The sequence below is a fragment of the Panthera pardus genome, unplaced genomic scaffold, assembly GCF_024362965.1.
Source record: "Panthera pardus isolate Hobbes unplaced genomic scaffold, ASM2436296v1 HiC_scaffold_17, whole genome shotgun sequence".
NCBI classification, from domain to species: Eukaryota; Metazoa; Chordata; class Mammalia; order Carnivora; family Felidae; genus Panthera; species Panthera pardus.
This window is the reverse complement of record NW_026526732.1, coordinates 33,107,102-33,123,533: the sequence shown is the minus strand read 5'-3', so window position 1 is coordinate 33,123,533 and position 16,432 is coordinate 33,107,102. Positions and strand designations below refer to the sequence as shown.

The window sequence follows — 16,432 nt, the reverse complement described above, 5'->3', positions numbered from 1 at the left end:
GCTCTGAGCTGTCAGCACAGAGTCCGACACGGGGCTAACACCCATGAACCATGAGATCATGACCTGAGCTAAAGTCTGATGCTTAATCAACTGAGTCACGCAGGCACCCTGTCTCTGAGAAAATTTCAATTATTTCCTCCTCCATTCCCGTAGCACTTCATTAATGCAACCAAGATAGCACATATCACACTGTATTATGGTTAAAAATGTCTCTTCTGCCAGACAGAAGATCTTTAGAGTAGATGCTAAACATTCTTGCATCACCTGGCATAAAATCTAGGGCTTGATGGTGCTCAGTTGTTATTTCTTACTCTGAATTAAATGAAAGCATCCAAAGGGCTTTTATTTCATGGGCAAGTCTTACCTCTGAAGTGATAGCTATTTCTGAAATGCTATAGATATAGGAAAAGATGTGGATCACATACAAAGTTATATCTAATAAAGTTATCATAATTTATTATAATTTGGTTTATTAGACATTTATGAGAGTGGGCTTAGACATCCCAGGTTGTTTCTGAAACCATTAATGATTTACTTAACAAGTGTCTATTGAATGTCTTCTAGGTGCTGGCCATTGTCACAGATAATGGACCAAATGGCAAGCCAAAACTGAACTTGTTCCTGCCTGCATGGAGCTGACATGCCAGAGAGATTCCAGAGTTTTGGGAAATAATTCAATTCCTTCCAAGCTTCAGAGAAGTAGAACAAACCCACAGCCTATACATTCATAGACCTTGGATAGCCTTGGAGAACTCAGGTAGTATGATAGCCCTCTAGTTTTAGGATGTCTTTCTGGAGATGTCTCTAGAACTTCAGTTACAAATGAGGTCCACTTGAGAACATTGAAAACACAAAGAGCCTACTAAAGCTTGGAAAATTTTTGGAAGTAAAATTATTTCTGAGTTTTGAAGTGAATAGGAAAGAGTCTTAGAATTCTGACATTACTGGGCCATATTTCTGCACTTGAGACAAAGTAAGAGAAATAGTGTTCCAGGACCTAGAGACGACCTTAGAAATGTTGATTATTCAGTAGAAAATAATTGCAATGCTTTAGGAGGCATCAGACCAGCTTCCTGACTTCTGAATCACAAGAGGTGGTAATTGGTGGTTCAAATGACAGGCTGATGCATGTTTCTCTGGGTAAGTACGTTAGTGGCTGGGTAAGTAAGTGGCAGTCTTTGAAACTTGGGAGAATTTAGGGGTAGATTAGGGATTAGCAATACTGTAAAGGTCCAGTTAGTAAATATTTTAAACATTGTGAGCCAAAAAGCAAAACTAAAGATATTATGTAGTTATGTATATAAAATCAGAGATGTGTGCATATTTATATACGAAGTTAAATAAATTTTTGCAATTTTTTATTGATAAAATTCAAAACACAATAATTATAGAGAAAATGTTTTATTTACCCGAGGTTCAAAATTACTGTTCCCTATCTCTAAGTTGATTATAAATGTTCAACTGTGTTTATTGGCAATGAGATTTTATGTGTTTTATGTTGGAAAATGTCATTTCACACACATAGTACTGCAAAATATTGATCTCAAGCTATGGGAATTGATTTTACTTTATTATAGTCATCGTTTGGATGTCTAGTAACCCAGACACTTTATTTATTTACTTATATTTCAGTTTTGAGAACTTGGGTCCTGAGGCCCACACTGAGCTTTTGACCTTCAGGTAAAATGTTGCCTTCCAGCCCTGGTTCAGCATTGCTAACACCAGTCCCACCTGGACTGCCAGTCCTGGAATTAGCTCCAATACGGGATCTTCACTGGCCAAAGACTAGCATCTGCCTTTCCTATACTAAGGAACTGCCTATCAGGGTAGCTTTTTGCTTGCTAGGCATGCTCGTCAACCTCTCTGTAGGTTTTTTTTGCCTTTTCCGTAAAAGAGGCCCTCCTTGAAGTTGGCCACCTGCCCCTCTGTTACTGTGTTATTTGAAGTCTTTCAACTTTGACGGACTCCTTCCTACTGCTGGGCCTGAGCCCAGTATCTGCCTCAACTTCACCACCTCCCTCAGTGTATCCAGTTTCTCTGGGCCTTCCCAGTCTGGCTCGTCCAACTACCACCAAAGCTCTAGTGCTGGAACCAGGAAGGACGGGTTTATGAGCCTTAAGGAAGTTGATGTTGGCGTGCCCCCGGGGCTTTCCCAAGACAGCAGCATACTTGCTGTTTTTTTCTTTGATTTTAGAAAAGTTCTCAGTATTCTGTGGGCACAAGGACCTTGTAGAGTGTGAGAAATATTTATGATTGGTAGGAGATGTAATGATCGCTGCCTTTGAGAGCATAAGTGTTCTAGGCCATTAAGTATTACAGTCCGCACAGGGAAGCTTTCAGAGGACCCAGAAGGTGCAGATTGTTCTAGTTTTTACAGGGGTAAAGAATACAGTGGCTTACAAGGTTCAAGTAACTTAGAGAGTAATAGGATCGGATCCAGGTGACTGTACGGTGTATTCCAAAGTCTAAGTTGCATGGAAGGTATGGATTTGTCCAGAGTCCAATGCTCAGGTGAACTGTTAGGAATAAGTGTTTCTTTTTAATGTTTATTTATTTTTGAGAGAGAGAGAGAGACAGAGACAGACCGTGAGTGGGGGTGGGGAGAGAGAGAGGGAGGCGCAGAGTCCGAAGCAGGCTCCAGGCTCTGAGCTGTCAGCACAGAGCCTGACATGGGGCTCAAATTCATGAACACTGAGATGATGACCTGAGCCATAGCTGGATGCTTAACCAACTGAGCCACCCAGGTGCCCCTGTTGGGAATAAGTTTTAAGACTTGAGACACTCAAAAAAGGTTGGGGTTAGGGTTCATTTAGGGGAATTGCTAATAGCAGAAAATATGACTAGAGACTGGACAATCTAACGTCTCTACTACTCCTGCGTGTAAGTGTCTCAGGTAAATTCCCTGAGGTTTGCTCACCTCAGGATCTGAAGGACTGATATTTTTCCGTTAATTTAGTAAATTTGAGATAATTTGAGATCACCTTAAAATGTAGAATTTGGTCTTAAGAGTCAACCAGTAAGTGAGACAGGCAAGACTTTATCAGAGGCCGCTTGACTTTCTTATCTGGTGTTTTTGTGTTCTCAGGGTTGAAAGAAGATAGAGGATGAGGGTAGAAGCAGAGAGGAAGGAAGTTTGGGCAGTGGGGAGAGGTAATGAATGTAGTAACAAAAATACAGAGCCAGAGTCGGTGGCATTCCGGTGAACAAAGTTGGTATAGAATCAAGTGACATCGTGGAGGGTACCAGCAAGGAGCATTTGAGTGCAACTGGGGTATCAGTACCAGGTAAGCCTTCTGGAGTCAACGTATACAAATTATTATAGAAAATACCAAGACAAAGAGTTAGAAATCAAGAAGACAAAAACCAAGATAATAGATCCTGGAGGGCCAAATAAGGAAGGGAGTTTAAAATAAGGTAAAGTCTTAACAAGAAGGAAAAATGTGAGATGTTCAAAGGATGTATCAGTCAAGATTCTCCAGAGAAACAGAACAAGGTGGAGGTGGGGGGGCAGGGGGAGAGGGAGAGGGAGAGGGAGATGGACAGAGAAAGACAGACAGACAGACAGACAGACACACACACACACACACACACAGAGAGAGAGAGAGAGAGAGAGAGAGAGAGAGAGAGAGAGAGAGAAGAGAGAGAGAAAGGAATTGACTCACTTGATTGTGGGGGCTAGCAAGTCTGAAACTTACAAGGCAGGGCAGGCTGACAGGCTGGAAACTTGGGCTGATGGTGTAATCTTGATGCAAAATTTCTTGTTCTTTTAGTCTGAAACTGGATGGAAAGCCACCAACATTATTAAGGGTAATCTTCTTTCATTAAAAGACAAATGATTGTAGATATTACCACCTTTACAAAAAAAACCATCATGGCAATATCCTCTGTTAGCTTTTGATTAAATAACTAGGTACCGTAGCTTAGCCAAACTGATGTGCAAAACTACCATCACAGAGAGGAAGGTAAAAGTAAGAGCACTGTTAATGAGAGTCAAGGCAGACTAGATAGATTGTCATAAGTGCAAATAGAAAAATTGAAGCTATATGTCAGAAAACTAGATAAAAGCCATAATTCCTAGGAATCTCCTAATTTTGATACAAATTGTGGTGTAGACTGGATTTTTCTTTCTTACAATCTGTTTGCTACAACAGCAATGATGACAACAGTACCCCCTGAAGCGGCAGTTTCCACACCAGGCAGAATCTGACTTCTGAGATAGCACTAACCAAGGTGATCTTGGGCAAGAAGTCAAGCTCTAGAGGTCCTCTAGTCTTATCTTAAACCTAAAGTTTAAGTAGAATCCCTAGGAAATATTTGCAAAAGAGAATTCAAAAGTGCATGTGCTGCTCAAAACAAAGTGTTTACACTGAACTTGGTTACATATAAAATGGCTTGGAGGGATATTTTAGCCCCAAATCCAGAAGATTCTAATTCAGTTGAAGTGGACTGGGCTTCAGGATTTAAAAAATAAAAACGAAAATTAAAAAAAAACTTCTTGGGGTATTTCTAAGTCTATCCTGTGCAGAGAACCTTTTGCCAAAGGCATCCAAACGTGTTTTTGTTTACTTCTTTGCTGTCCATGTAAAGAAGGCTTTGGACTTTGATTTAGGTTTAGGTTATCTCTATGGCATCATCTTCTAAAACTCATTTCTTCTGTGTCAGCAACTCATGCAGGTACTTCCAGTGATTAGGCATGAAGGTAAAGTTGGGGGGGGGGGGAGGGTATCCTGAGCTGAGAAAGAACAGCACAAACCCTTAAAAGGAAACATGGCTCTTATTCTGCAGTTTTCCTTAAGGGCATGGGCTCCAATAGTAGAAAAAGGGATTTTGACATGACTTTCAGAAATAATATTCATATTTATAAGTCATTGTATATTGGGATAGATTCTTTTCCTATTTCTTTTCACTGCTTTTAAGATTGTAATAGTTTAGTGTTTTCCAAAGACTATACTGAGCCTACAGGATTTTTTTTAATAATCTTTACATTAGAAAAGAGTTCTAAAGCTTTATGTAACCAAGGAGGTTTTCATAGGACTAGTGTTCCAGGGAATCACATTTTGAGAATTACTGCCTTAGGGTCATTTAAGCTGGAAGAGCTTATGCCCACCATTTACCATAACTCTCTGGCTACATTGCTGTTAATTTATTTCTTTCATCATAAACCTGTACTCCCCTTCTCAGCATGAAGTGCATGTATGAGGATGCTCTTGTCTATGTAAAGAAGAAAAGAGCGAGTTTAATTGCTCAATGAAAGTTAACTTGAATTTGGGGAGTAGAAGACTTGGGTTTCAGTTCTACTTCTGGAATCTAGTAAATATGTGACTTGGGACAAGTAAGTCACAGACCTGACTTTGAATAATCAGACCTTTATTTGACTCAACTACAAAATAGGAATAAAATGTTTATAAGGGATGTTGTTAAGTTTGATATGAGATAATACGTATGAAAACATTTCAAACTGTGAACCCTTTAAAACAAGAAGACATAATTCTTTTATAATTAAGTACTTTATATAAATTCAACAGAGTTATGGGATTCCTATATGGTTAAAGCACATTTTTAGTAGTTGACTTTCAACTGTGAAATTAAGTGTATTACAAATGTAGAAACTCCCTGGAATTTCTATAACAAAACCATTTGTTTTGGGTTATTTTTGAAGAAAACAAATGATCAAATTGTATTAAAATTTGATTATTATTATTGTTACATGTATTTTGATTAATATGTAGTATTTGTCTACAATGTCCTGGAAGAGGACTTTCATCTCATGACACTATTGTCATTACAGCCTTTTTCCTCCCTTTTGATTGTCCAATCATTAACGAGCTGTGACCTTCCAAAACATTGAAGTTACTCACAGCTGTGTAACTCATTCAGTTTCTCTTTGCTGGACTAGAAAAAGGAAGGAGTACTACTGTCTTCTAGTAAAACAGGTTTATACAGCTAATGGAGTCTACGCAGACTCTATCAATGGAAGAACCTGTCAAGAGGAGCACTGTTAGGACGTATAAGATAATTTGTATTGTAAGTACAGCTTTTAATTTTAGTCTTTGTAGCTTTGTGATAAATGTTAAGTGTATGACTCCCCATTTACATTGGTGTTGCTTTTTGAGTGTAAAGTTTTAAGTGATTGCATTCACTTTGGCCCTTGTGACAGCTCCAATGCCACGTTAATATTTTGAATACCATTTTGCCCAAGAAATTTGAATACCAAGTTAATATCTGATCCATCCTAAAAAGTTGGCATCTTGTGGCAAAACACTTTGCAGCATTGATTTTAGCACGATTATAATCCCATCCCAAATCACCATTTTATTGCGTGAATATTTTTAAGACCACAGAGTAAAAAATCAAAGATCACTGTATATCATATTCTTTGTTGGACTGTTGCTTTTATCTAGTTTTCTTTACTCCTAAAGATGGCCTCTTTTACCTTTTTTCTCTTTGCTTTTTTTTTTTTTTTATATGTTAAGATCTTCCCTGTTCTGAAAAATAAAGCTTTCCTTGATTTGATTACTCTCAAATGTTTGGGGAAGGGGAGCTCCATCCACTGCCCCGGTTTTCTCACCACTCACCCATTCATTCCCTGTTCCCTTGCTTGTTTTCACTCTCCTGAAGTCATCTTCTTGAAAGTCTTTCCTTCTCCTCTGTCCTCCTGCTGTGTCTCCATAACAACAATATGTGGATATTGTTTTGTTCTCATCTTGAATTATTCTCTCCCCATGCTTCCGTGATGGCATTAATATCCCCATTTTTATGACTTTTCTCTTTATCTGCATTCTTGGCTGACTTTCTTCTTTCTTGCACATAGCATTCCACCAAACCTTGTCTAAATATCTTTCCTTTAGGCAATCTCATCTTTTCATGGTTGTAAAAGTCATATTCTCAACCAAGAATTTCAAGTAGGCCGGTAGGTCTGACTTCTTGCTGAGTTTCTGGCACAAGATTTCAAATGCCTGCTTGCTGGCTCTCATCCAGTAACTCCAGCCAAAAACAGTTGCATAATTTCTCACACCTATCCTGCTGCATTTTTCTCCTAAGTTCCCTGCCTTAGGTAATGTCACCACCATTCTGTCACTCAAGCATTGTTTCTAGAAGTAAATGAAGCAATGTGTGTGAGCATTGAGCCCAGGAACTATAACAAAGTAAACTGTCAAGATACTCTATTTAGTCATTATCCTTCTGGGAACTTTAGAGTGCTCTTTTAACTCTTATGCCATTTATTAGATTTATTCCATCTATAAATTAAAGAAATTATAAACTCCTTGAAAGCAAAATTTTGTGCATCACTTATGTTCCTTCTTTCTATCCTTCCAGTGGTTTACTAGTATGTATAATAGAAGCTCAGTACTTTAATTTTTTTAACACTTATTAATTATTGAGAGAGAGAGACAGAGAGAGACAGAGCATGAGCAGGGGAGGGACAGAGAGAGAGGGAGACACAGAATCCGAAGCAGGATCCAGGCTTCGAGCTGTCAGCATAGAGCCTGACATGGGGCTCGACCTCACAAACCGCGAGATCATGACCTGACCCGAAGTCGGGCACTTAACTGACTGAGCCACCTAGGGGCCCCTAGAAGCTCAGTATTTTAAAATTGTAGTTTCAGAAATACCCTGTTTCCAAATTTTAACATAGGTTTCATTCAAGAAGCTTTAGATGTATCTACTGTGTTGCTGGCACTCTTTATACAGCTTTCTAAAGCCAAATGTTGGCTTCTTGGTGATTTTTGGAGTCCGAGTTCTCCCCTGTCCATTTTGTAGCTAGCATAAATAGTTTAAGATGCATATGCACCTAAATATCAAGAAGCTAACTCAGAATTACTCATTTAGGGGAAGTCATTATAGGAGATTAAAAATGAAGCTTCTTTGGGACACCTCAGTGGCTCAGTCGGTTGAGTGTCCGACTTCAGCTCAGGTCATGATCTCATGGTTTGTGAGTTGGAGCCCCACATCGGCTCACTGCTGTCAGCCTGTCAGATCCTCTGTCCCCCTCTCTCTGCCCCTTTAAACAAAATTTTTTAAAAATGAAGAAGCTTCTTCTCAGGGAATTTACAGAATAATGCGAGAGCAAGCCAAAAATACACAGAACAAGTAGAGTCGTCAAGAAACAGACACTAAGATTTAACAGGAGAAAGTTCTAGAGCATCCTAGGGACAGCTAGATGCTGTTTATTTTCCCATCAAGTTTGAATGGTAAAAGGACTAATGATAAGATGTAAACCAAAATATACCAATTTTTAAATCTATGATTTACATAGATTTTGTAAATCTATGAGGTTTACCATAGGGACTATGTCCCAGTGTTTCCCTGCTTTGTATTCCTAGTCCTGGTCATGAGTGGCTTTTTAGCATCATAATAAGGGACTCAGTGCTAGTGATGCTATTTAGTAACTATTTATGTTCACTTTTTCCCTCTCCATTCTTTCCACTGAATGCTGGAAGGTCACTGAAACCTGGGCGAAGTATCAGACTTTATGTAAGAATTGTTTTCATAGGGGGTGCCTGGGTGGCTCAGTCCATAGAGCATGTGACTCTCGATCTCGGGGTTGTGAGTTTGAGCCCCACGTTGGGTATAGAGATTATTTAAAATAAAATATAAAAAAAAAAGAATTGTTTACATAGTATTTTCACATATTTTCCCAGTCCCTGAATCCACTGCTGTTGTAAAAATTAGACATGTTAATTTTCCAGATGATTTTCAGAGTGAAAACAAAATCAGTGGTTTACAGTATTATCGAAGCAAATTTTGTTATTGTGTTTTTTATGAAAGTGATTTTTTAAAAAGCTATAACAAAGGTTATTGGAGTTGTAAAATACATTCCTAAGTAATTCATGTGTTTGTTGTGTTCATATTCTATGGCAATATATGTTTTTCAAGCTCTGTCATCCAGCATGCTTATCATTGGACTTACTGGGTGGGGAAAAAGGTGAGTGGGAATAATTCTCTGCAATTATATCACAGTTTAATTCTAGTCATTGCATAAAGTCCACTACACTGAAGAGCCTTGTCAGCAGTAGTGATAATGAGTGACACACACAATCTTTGGTCACAGAGCTTCCACATCGTTGTCTGTGCTAGAGATCAAAGCGAATCATTTGCCAGTTAATTATTTGAATGCTGTATTTTCACACGTATTAACTATTCTCATCCCCTCCATAGGACAGAGCTGGGAGGGAAACCCCTGCTCCCTAGGAATGAGGTAGTTAACGATTTCACAACTCAGGAATGCTCTTAGATAAATCATCTCCAAACAGGTACCTAGTTAAGAATGAGAAGTGGGCAAAGGTAAATGGCCCTCGTAGTTTCATCCATGCTTTAACTCAATCTGGGGTTATGCTAACCAGGACTCATACATTGGAATTTAAAGATCTGTAGTAAATACTATTTTAAACTTGTGCCCAGAGCTTTCTTATTTTCAGGCCTTTAAAATTGTACGTTCCCCTGTCACTGTTGGATCTGGTGTTATGAATAACTAGCTTGCTGTGGGGCTTTCGATTCACTGATGGAGGGCGGGATCTTTGCACCTTTGTACATTTTTTAAAAATTGTAAAGGCCACTTTTCCTTATTTTAAATATAGGTTCTCCTTGCTTTGTTGGTGATTGTGTCACTTGGACTGGGCCTGGGGCTTGGACTCAGGCGACAAGAGGAGCAAGGTAACCCCTCAGTGTTTTCTCAACACATTTCCTGATTCCTCCTTTCTCCTCACCTTTACCGTTGAAACTTGTCCCCTCTCTCGAGCCCCCTCTCTCTTGCGTGGAGCAGTCTCATCCAAGGTTTCTTCTTCTCCCACACCGCACTTATCGGGAGCCCACATCTGTGGTTAGCATTATCCAATGTCATTTCTGGACTTCACTCTTTTACCCTCACCCCTTACTCCTTTGAGAGTCATATCATTCCTGTATTTTCCCCTCATTTGTTCTCACCTTCATAGAGTATTTGATAACTGGATCAAAGACTCCTTCTGTCTCAACATCTACTCTAGTCATTCCTACCTGCTGATAAACTTGGCCTCAAAAGTCTTGGTTACTCCCCTCCCAGGACCTCCTGGGAGAAGGTATCACTTTCTTCTTGAAATCTCACTATTTCTTGGCTAGGCAATGACACATTCTTGAAATGTAGTGCAGACTAAAAGCTTCATGTTTCTTTATTTTTCCTCCTGAGAAGCAAAGAAAAAATTGGAGAAAGATGCTGCAACATATCAAAATACATCTTTTTTTGCAATATCTGGTCAATATGAACAATAAATAAATCATTTACAAGCATTGTCTAAGTTTTGTTATGTATTGTTTGGGTACTTTTATTAAGGGGAAGTAGGAGGTCGAACATGAGATCATTTGTTCTCCTTTTTAATTTGGCTGATTAACTTTTAGTTTGACTCCCTTGGGGAAGGTCTTTTTGCTTCTTCATTAGGGAGACTCTTGGTGAGACTGATAAACAATTTTTCAGTTATGTTTTCACTTAAAAATTAACAAACATTCAGTACTCCCAGGATAGCATGGGAACACGGCAGAACTGAAAAGGTGGACCTTACCTGGAAAATTACTATCTTTTTTGAGTCACTTGGCTGTTGTGTTTCTGAATTATAGTACAGAGCTACAGGTTGTGTTTCTGAACTACAGAGCCCTAGGCTTAGATCTAACAAGTGTTTCTGGGCCACTTTAGTAGTATTATTCTGATGTAAGTGTGCACAGAAGTACATCACTTCTTGCTTCTCTTAAATTACGTAAATTAATTGCAAGAGGCACATACTAATCTCTGATTATTTTGGCTGTTTCTCTCACCTCCTTATTTTATTGCACCTACTGGCTGGCTTCCCAGTGTCATTGTTCCTTATTCTTGTCCTTTTATCTCCGTCTGTCAACCCTCATGTGGCACCACCCCCTCCAGGACTTTGGTATTTAACTCCAGCCCCTCCTTTGCCAGCGCTCTTGAAATAGTCACTTCCTCATTCTTTTACCACTGATTCCTAATCCCCAACCCTGGACCATTTTCACCATTCTCCATTCCAGTTAACCTGCTTTTCATAGGCAGTGTGAATTTTAAAAGTAGTTCTTCTAGTTTGAGTTTGTATGTATTCTTTTTTTTTTTTTTTTTTTTTTTTTAAACATTTATTTATTTTTGAGACAGAGAGAGACATAGCATGAACGGGGGAGGGGCAGAGAGAGAGGGAGACACAGAATCTGAAGCAGGCTCCAGGCTCTGAGCTGTCAGCCCAGAGCCCGACGCGGGGCTCGAACTCACAGACCGTGAGATCGTGACCTGAGCTGAAGTCGGACGCGTGAAATGCCCAGAGTCTAAGAGACCCCCAAAAATGAACCACCAGAGTCCAGAGTCAAAGCTAAGCAGCAAGGGTCATTTATTGCAGGTTCGAACCTGGACCTCTGCGCCCTTGTTGCCGGTGATGCCGAGAGGTCATGAGAGAGGTTTTTACACCCCTTTTATAGACAGGTACAAACAAGTCATGGGGAAATCAGGAATTTTCCACAGTTACAGAGCTGCGATTGGTTGGTGTTTAAAGTTGGACACTTAACAGTATTCGATTGGTTCCTGCCTTTAGGTCAGACCACAACCGGGGGTATGGGTATCACAATGATTGATCAGGAATACACGGATGTGCCAGGCAACAATGATTGATCAGGAGTACACGGATGTGCCAAGTAACAATGGTTGACCAGGAATATACGGATGTGCCAGGCAACAATGATTGATCAGGAATACATGGGCGCGCCAAGCAATTGTACAGAAGCGGAACAAGCTGGTTAAGCTTGGTTAGGTTTCAGTTTCCCATAACTTAAGCTTTTAAGTTTTAATTTTCTCAGCCCTCTCACGCGCAACCGACTGAGCCACCCAGGCGCCCCGAGTTTGTATGTATTCTTATAAATGTGTTCTTTTGGGGCGCCTGGGTGGCTCAGTCGGTTGAGCATCCGACTTCGGCTCAGGTCACGATCTCGCGGTCTGTGAGTTCGAGCCCCGCGTCGGGCTTTGTGCTGACAGCTCAGAGCCTGGAGCCTCCTTCGGATTCTGTGTCTCCCTCTCTCTCTGCCCCTCCCCCGTTCATGCTCTGTCTCTCTGTCTCTCTCTCTCTCTCTCTCTCTCTCTGTCAAAAATAAATAAAACATTAAAAAATGTGTTCTTTTATGTACACATGCTTTTTACTTACTCTTCAATAATTGAACACTGACTGTATGCTAGGTACTATTCTAATTACTGGGAGACTTCAAAGAGTTTACATTCTAGCATGGAAGGGAGACAATAAAAAATAAATAAGTCATATATATATATATATATATATATATATATATGATAAAGTGCTAGGGAGTAAGTAAAGCTGAAAAGGGGATTATAAAATATTGAGTTGGGGTAGGATTGGGGGTGTATGTGAAATAACTTTTGTAAAGAGCTGAAGAAGTAAGGGAGAAACAGGGATATTTGTGGAGGGACATTCCAGGCGAGAGGAAAAAAAACAAGTGCAAAGGCTTAAGGCAGGAGCTTGCCTGGCAAGTTCATTTAACAAGTAACAAGATCAGTGAGTTCGAACTAAGAGGACAAGAAGGAGGTTGGTCATAAAATGAGATGGACCAAAGGACTGAAGAGAAGCCAAATCAGTGAGGCTGATAGATTGAATATGGCCACAGGCTTTTATTCTGAGAGTGCTGGGAAGTGATTGGAGCAGAGAAATGACATGCTGTGGTTTGCTTTCGGTACACTCATTCAGGCTACTGTGTTTGAATAAATGGCAGAGTGAAACGAGGAGACGTGGGGAACACCAACTGGGAAATTATTGCCATAATCCATACAAGTTTTATGTCTTGAACTACAGCAGTGATTGTAACTGGTGAGACATGTTTAGGTCCTGGATATCTTTGATGTGGTAGATAGATTTTATTGACAGAATGGATACGGAGAAAGAAGAATGACCTCAAGATTTTTGATAGGAACAGCTGGAAATACAGAAATTCCCTAACTGAGATGGGAAACACTGTAGAAGAAGCTGGTTTGGGGAGAATAATCGGGAGCTCGTTTTTGGACATGTTAAATTTGAAATATTTACTAGATGTCCAAGAGGAAAAACCACGAAGGCAGTTGGATATATGAGGCTGTCTTTTGAAGGGAAGTTCTAGATGGACATACAGTGAGGTGGTTATCAGCATCATATGTGGGACTTAAAGCAATGTGACTGGAACACACTAACCTTACAGAATTGGGAACATGCGGTGGGGGAAAAAACCCACAGATGAAGCCTAGGAAGAATTTGTCAGGAATGTGGGAGGAAAGCCAAGTGATTGTTGTTTCCTAGAAACCATGTGCAGAAAATGTTTCAAAGCAGGTGAGTGAATATAAAAATGTAAAGGCCTTTTGTATAAATGGTATAACACTTTTTTGGTTACTTTTTCACTGAATGTTTCTTAAGATCGATCTACATTGTTATCATGCATCTATTCTTATGCATCTATCTACTTACTACTTAATACTCTTTAGCATGTATCTAATGTACTATTTAACCTATGCCCTCCCCCCAGTGCCTGACTGACGTTAGTTCCTTTACACCACATATATCCTGCAGGTTCCCTTATGGACTTGTGTGAGATTGCTTCATCATCTACCAGGGATAGAATTCCCGGGTCTTAGTGATGAAATTTGGGGGTGATGGAGCGTTTGTGGGGTCTGGAGCTGATGGCCAAGAAAGAATTCTTGAAGATGTCTTTGGTGCAAAAAGGTGATTTTATTAAAGCATGGGGATAGGACCCATGGGCAGGAAGAACTTCACTGGGGTCCTGACCAGTAACTCATTACATACCCTCAGATTGGGAGAGGGTCAAGGATAGAGTAAGTCTCTAAGGAATTTTGGAAGCAGGGTTTCCAGGACCTTGAGGGGCTAGCTGTTACTAGGGAAATGCCATTTATTACCATTTTATAAAACCTCAGTCATGAGACCCTTTAGATGTATATCGGGGGGCCATAAGCTTGGAGTATGATTGCCAGCATATATCTTGGGGCAGTTGGGGTAAAGGAAGCAGACTTATGGGATCCTCAAAGTTGGGATAATGTTATGCCAAGATTCCTTTTTGCCCCTAGCAAAGCATTATCCAGCAGCTGAGCTCCTAGAGGGAGGTCACTCTGCCTGTCTCAAGGACTTGTCAATGGGCTGTAGGCAGTAAGGGAATTTAATTTTTCATTTGCTTTAGTTTCCCGAATTACCATGGCAAGCACTTAAACCCCTTTCCTTTGTTCTTGGGTAGCCAGGAGTGTCCGAGGAATATCACACATATTCCACCTGGGTGTGTGTGTGTGTGTACCAACCTATATTTTGCCTTCAGCTTGCCCCAAGCTCCCTCATAATTAGGGTTTGTATTTTAACTCAGTTGAGTAGCCCCAGATTGCTTCCTAGAATGGCTGCTACAGCCTACTCTGTCTTTACCATGTATCCCCACCAACTCTTGGCATTCTCTGGCTCTCTCATTTTTGGCAGTGTAAAGTTAGGTATAGAGTGATATCTTTTATTTTAATTTTTGTTCCTCTGTCCTGCTGCTCTGATCTGTGTTGTTTGCTCTCTTAGTTTTCTCTCTTTGTTTGCTCTCATATACCTATGGTTGTTATTTCGCTAGACTCTCCATTGTGTTGGATCTCATAGTTTTTGGATCTCTTTGTGTTACTTCCTCATTTTGCTAAAGAACATCTTTAGTAGTTTCCTAAAATAGGATGCATATGAGATTTAACTTGAGTTCTTACCTATATAAAGATATCTTCATCACCCTAACTTAACACTTAATGGTTTGGCTAGATACTGAATTCTGAGATGAACATAATTTTCCTTTAAAAAAAATGAAGACATTGCTTTCCTATCTTCTAGGTTCCAGTATTGCTTTTAAGAAATTTGATACCATTCTGACTTGTGATCTTTTACAGATTGCTTATGATTTTTCTCCGTGAGCTTTCAAGATCACTTTATTCCTGTTGAGCTCTTGGTGTGAGTTTTGCCCTGCGAAATGTTGATGTAATAATTTAAGCTTTTCAGTTCTGGTGAATTTTATAATGTGAATTCTTTAATAATATCATCTCCACTTTCTTTGTTTTCACTTTTAGGTACCACATTCCTGTTTTAAGGTCAACTAAGTAATAGCCTTAATTACATCTGCAATGTCTCTTTGCTGTGTAAAACAGCATAGCATATTCAGTCTTGGGGATTAGGGGAACAAATCATGTTGGGAACCATGATTCTGCCTACCACAACCCCTCTACTGAATTTTTCATTACCGCTCTTATGTTTTTATTTCTCATGTTTTTATTCCCAGGATGTTATTTCTCTTTTTTAAATTATAGCTTTCTTTCTTATTTCATGGATACAATGTTGTCTCTTCACAGGATCTCACCATTAGCTGTGCGTGTGTATATTTGTGTTTAACTCTTCCATTCCTTGCATTGTTTCCTTTTCAATCAAGCTTTTCTTTTTCCTTTTCTTTCTTTCTCTCTTTCTTTCTTTCTTTCTTTCTTTCTCTTCTTATTTGTTTTGGTCTATGTTTTTATGTTGGATATTATCTTGCCATTCTCAAATGTCTGGTAACCATCTGTTCACGTTTGTGAATATGGCGTGTTCCTCTTTTCTCCTCGTAGCTATCCTCTGTGTCTGCCTCTGTGAGGAAAGCTACTTTTCCTAAATTTCTCCAGATTATGAGCCTTCAATGTGAAGACAGAAGTGGGGTGGATAGTTGCTGCTCCAGCTCCAGACTTTCACCCAATTCCGCTACATTTAGCCTCTGCCTGTGCCTCCTACCTTCACCTAATGGTGCCTGGTATTTCTGAGTCTGGGACCTCTCTGGAGTCCTACGGAAAAATCGCTTATTATTTATCACTTTGCACTGATGAATCATACAGCGCAATAACAAAATACCTGTTTGACCTACAGAGGTCAGAGGTCTGTACTAGGTACCTCTTCTGTGTGCTTCATCCAGCTCTGAGATACTGGATAACTCCTAAGCACTGGTTTTCTCATTTCCTCTACTCTGCAGGCAGTTGCAGGAAGAAATGCTTTGATTCTTCATTCAGAGGACTGGAGAGCTGCAGGTGTGATATGGAATGTAAACAGCGGGGTGACTGTTGCTGGGATTTTGAAGACACCTGTGTGAAATCAAGTATGGACTCTGAGGATAAGTTCATTGTAACATGTTGGTTGTGCTTTCACGAATGCACGTCCGATGTGTATTAGTTTTCTAGGGCTGCCATAACACAGAAACTGGGGAGGGGGAGACTTAACCCACAGAAATTCATTTTCTCACAGTCCCAGAGGCTAGAAAGCCGGGATATAGCTGTTTTGAAGGTTGGTTCTTTCTAAGGGCTACAAGGGAGAATCTGTTCCTTGCCCCTCTCCTAGCTGGTGGGTTGCTGGCAGTCACTGGCAGTTGTTGGTTTGTGGTAGCGTAACCCCAAACTCTG

General features: G+C 39.9%; 1 protein-coding gene across 2 annotated transcripts in view; it reads left to right on the top strand.

Annotated features, from left to right (window-relative positions):
• The first annotated feature begins 5,875 nt into the window (after positions 1 to 5,875).
• Positions 5,876 to 16,432, top strand: part of ENPP3 (ectonucleotide pyrophosphatase/phosphodiesterase 3) — a 75,531-nt gene continuing 64,974 nt past the window's right edge. The window contains exons 1-3 of one of the 2 annotated variants that reach the window (XM_053904484.1): positions 5,876 to 6,024; positions 9,579 to 9,654; positions 16,009 to 16,131. In XM_053904484.1, the coding sequence (XP_053760459.1) occupies positions 5,947 to 6,024; positions 9,579 to 9,654; positions 16,009 to 16,131 (277 nt within the window). In that variant the 5' untranslated portion in view covers positions 5,876 to 5,946. Of the gene's footprint in view, positions 6,025 to 9,578; positions 9,655 to 13,212; positions 13,329 to 16,008; positions 16,132 to 16,432 lie in introns of those variants that run through there. The other variant, XM_053904485.1, reaches the window with a different exon arrangement.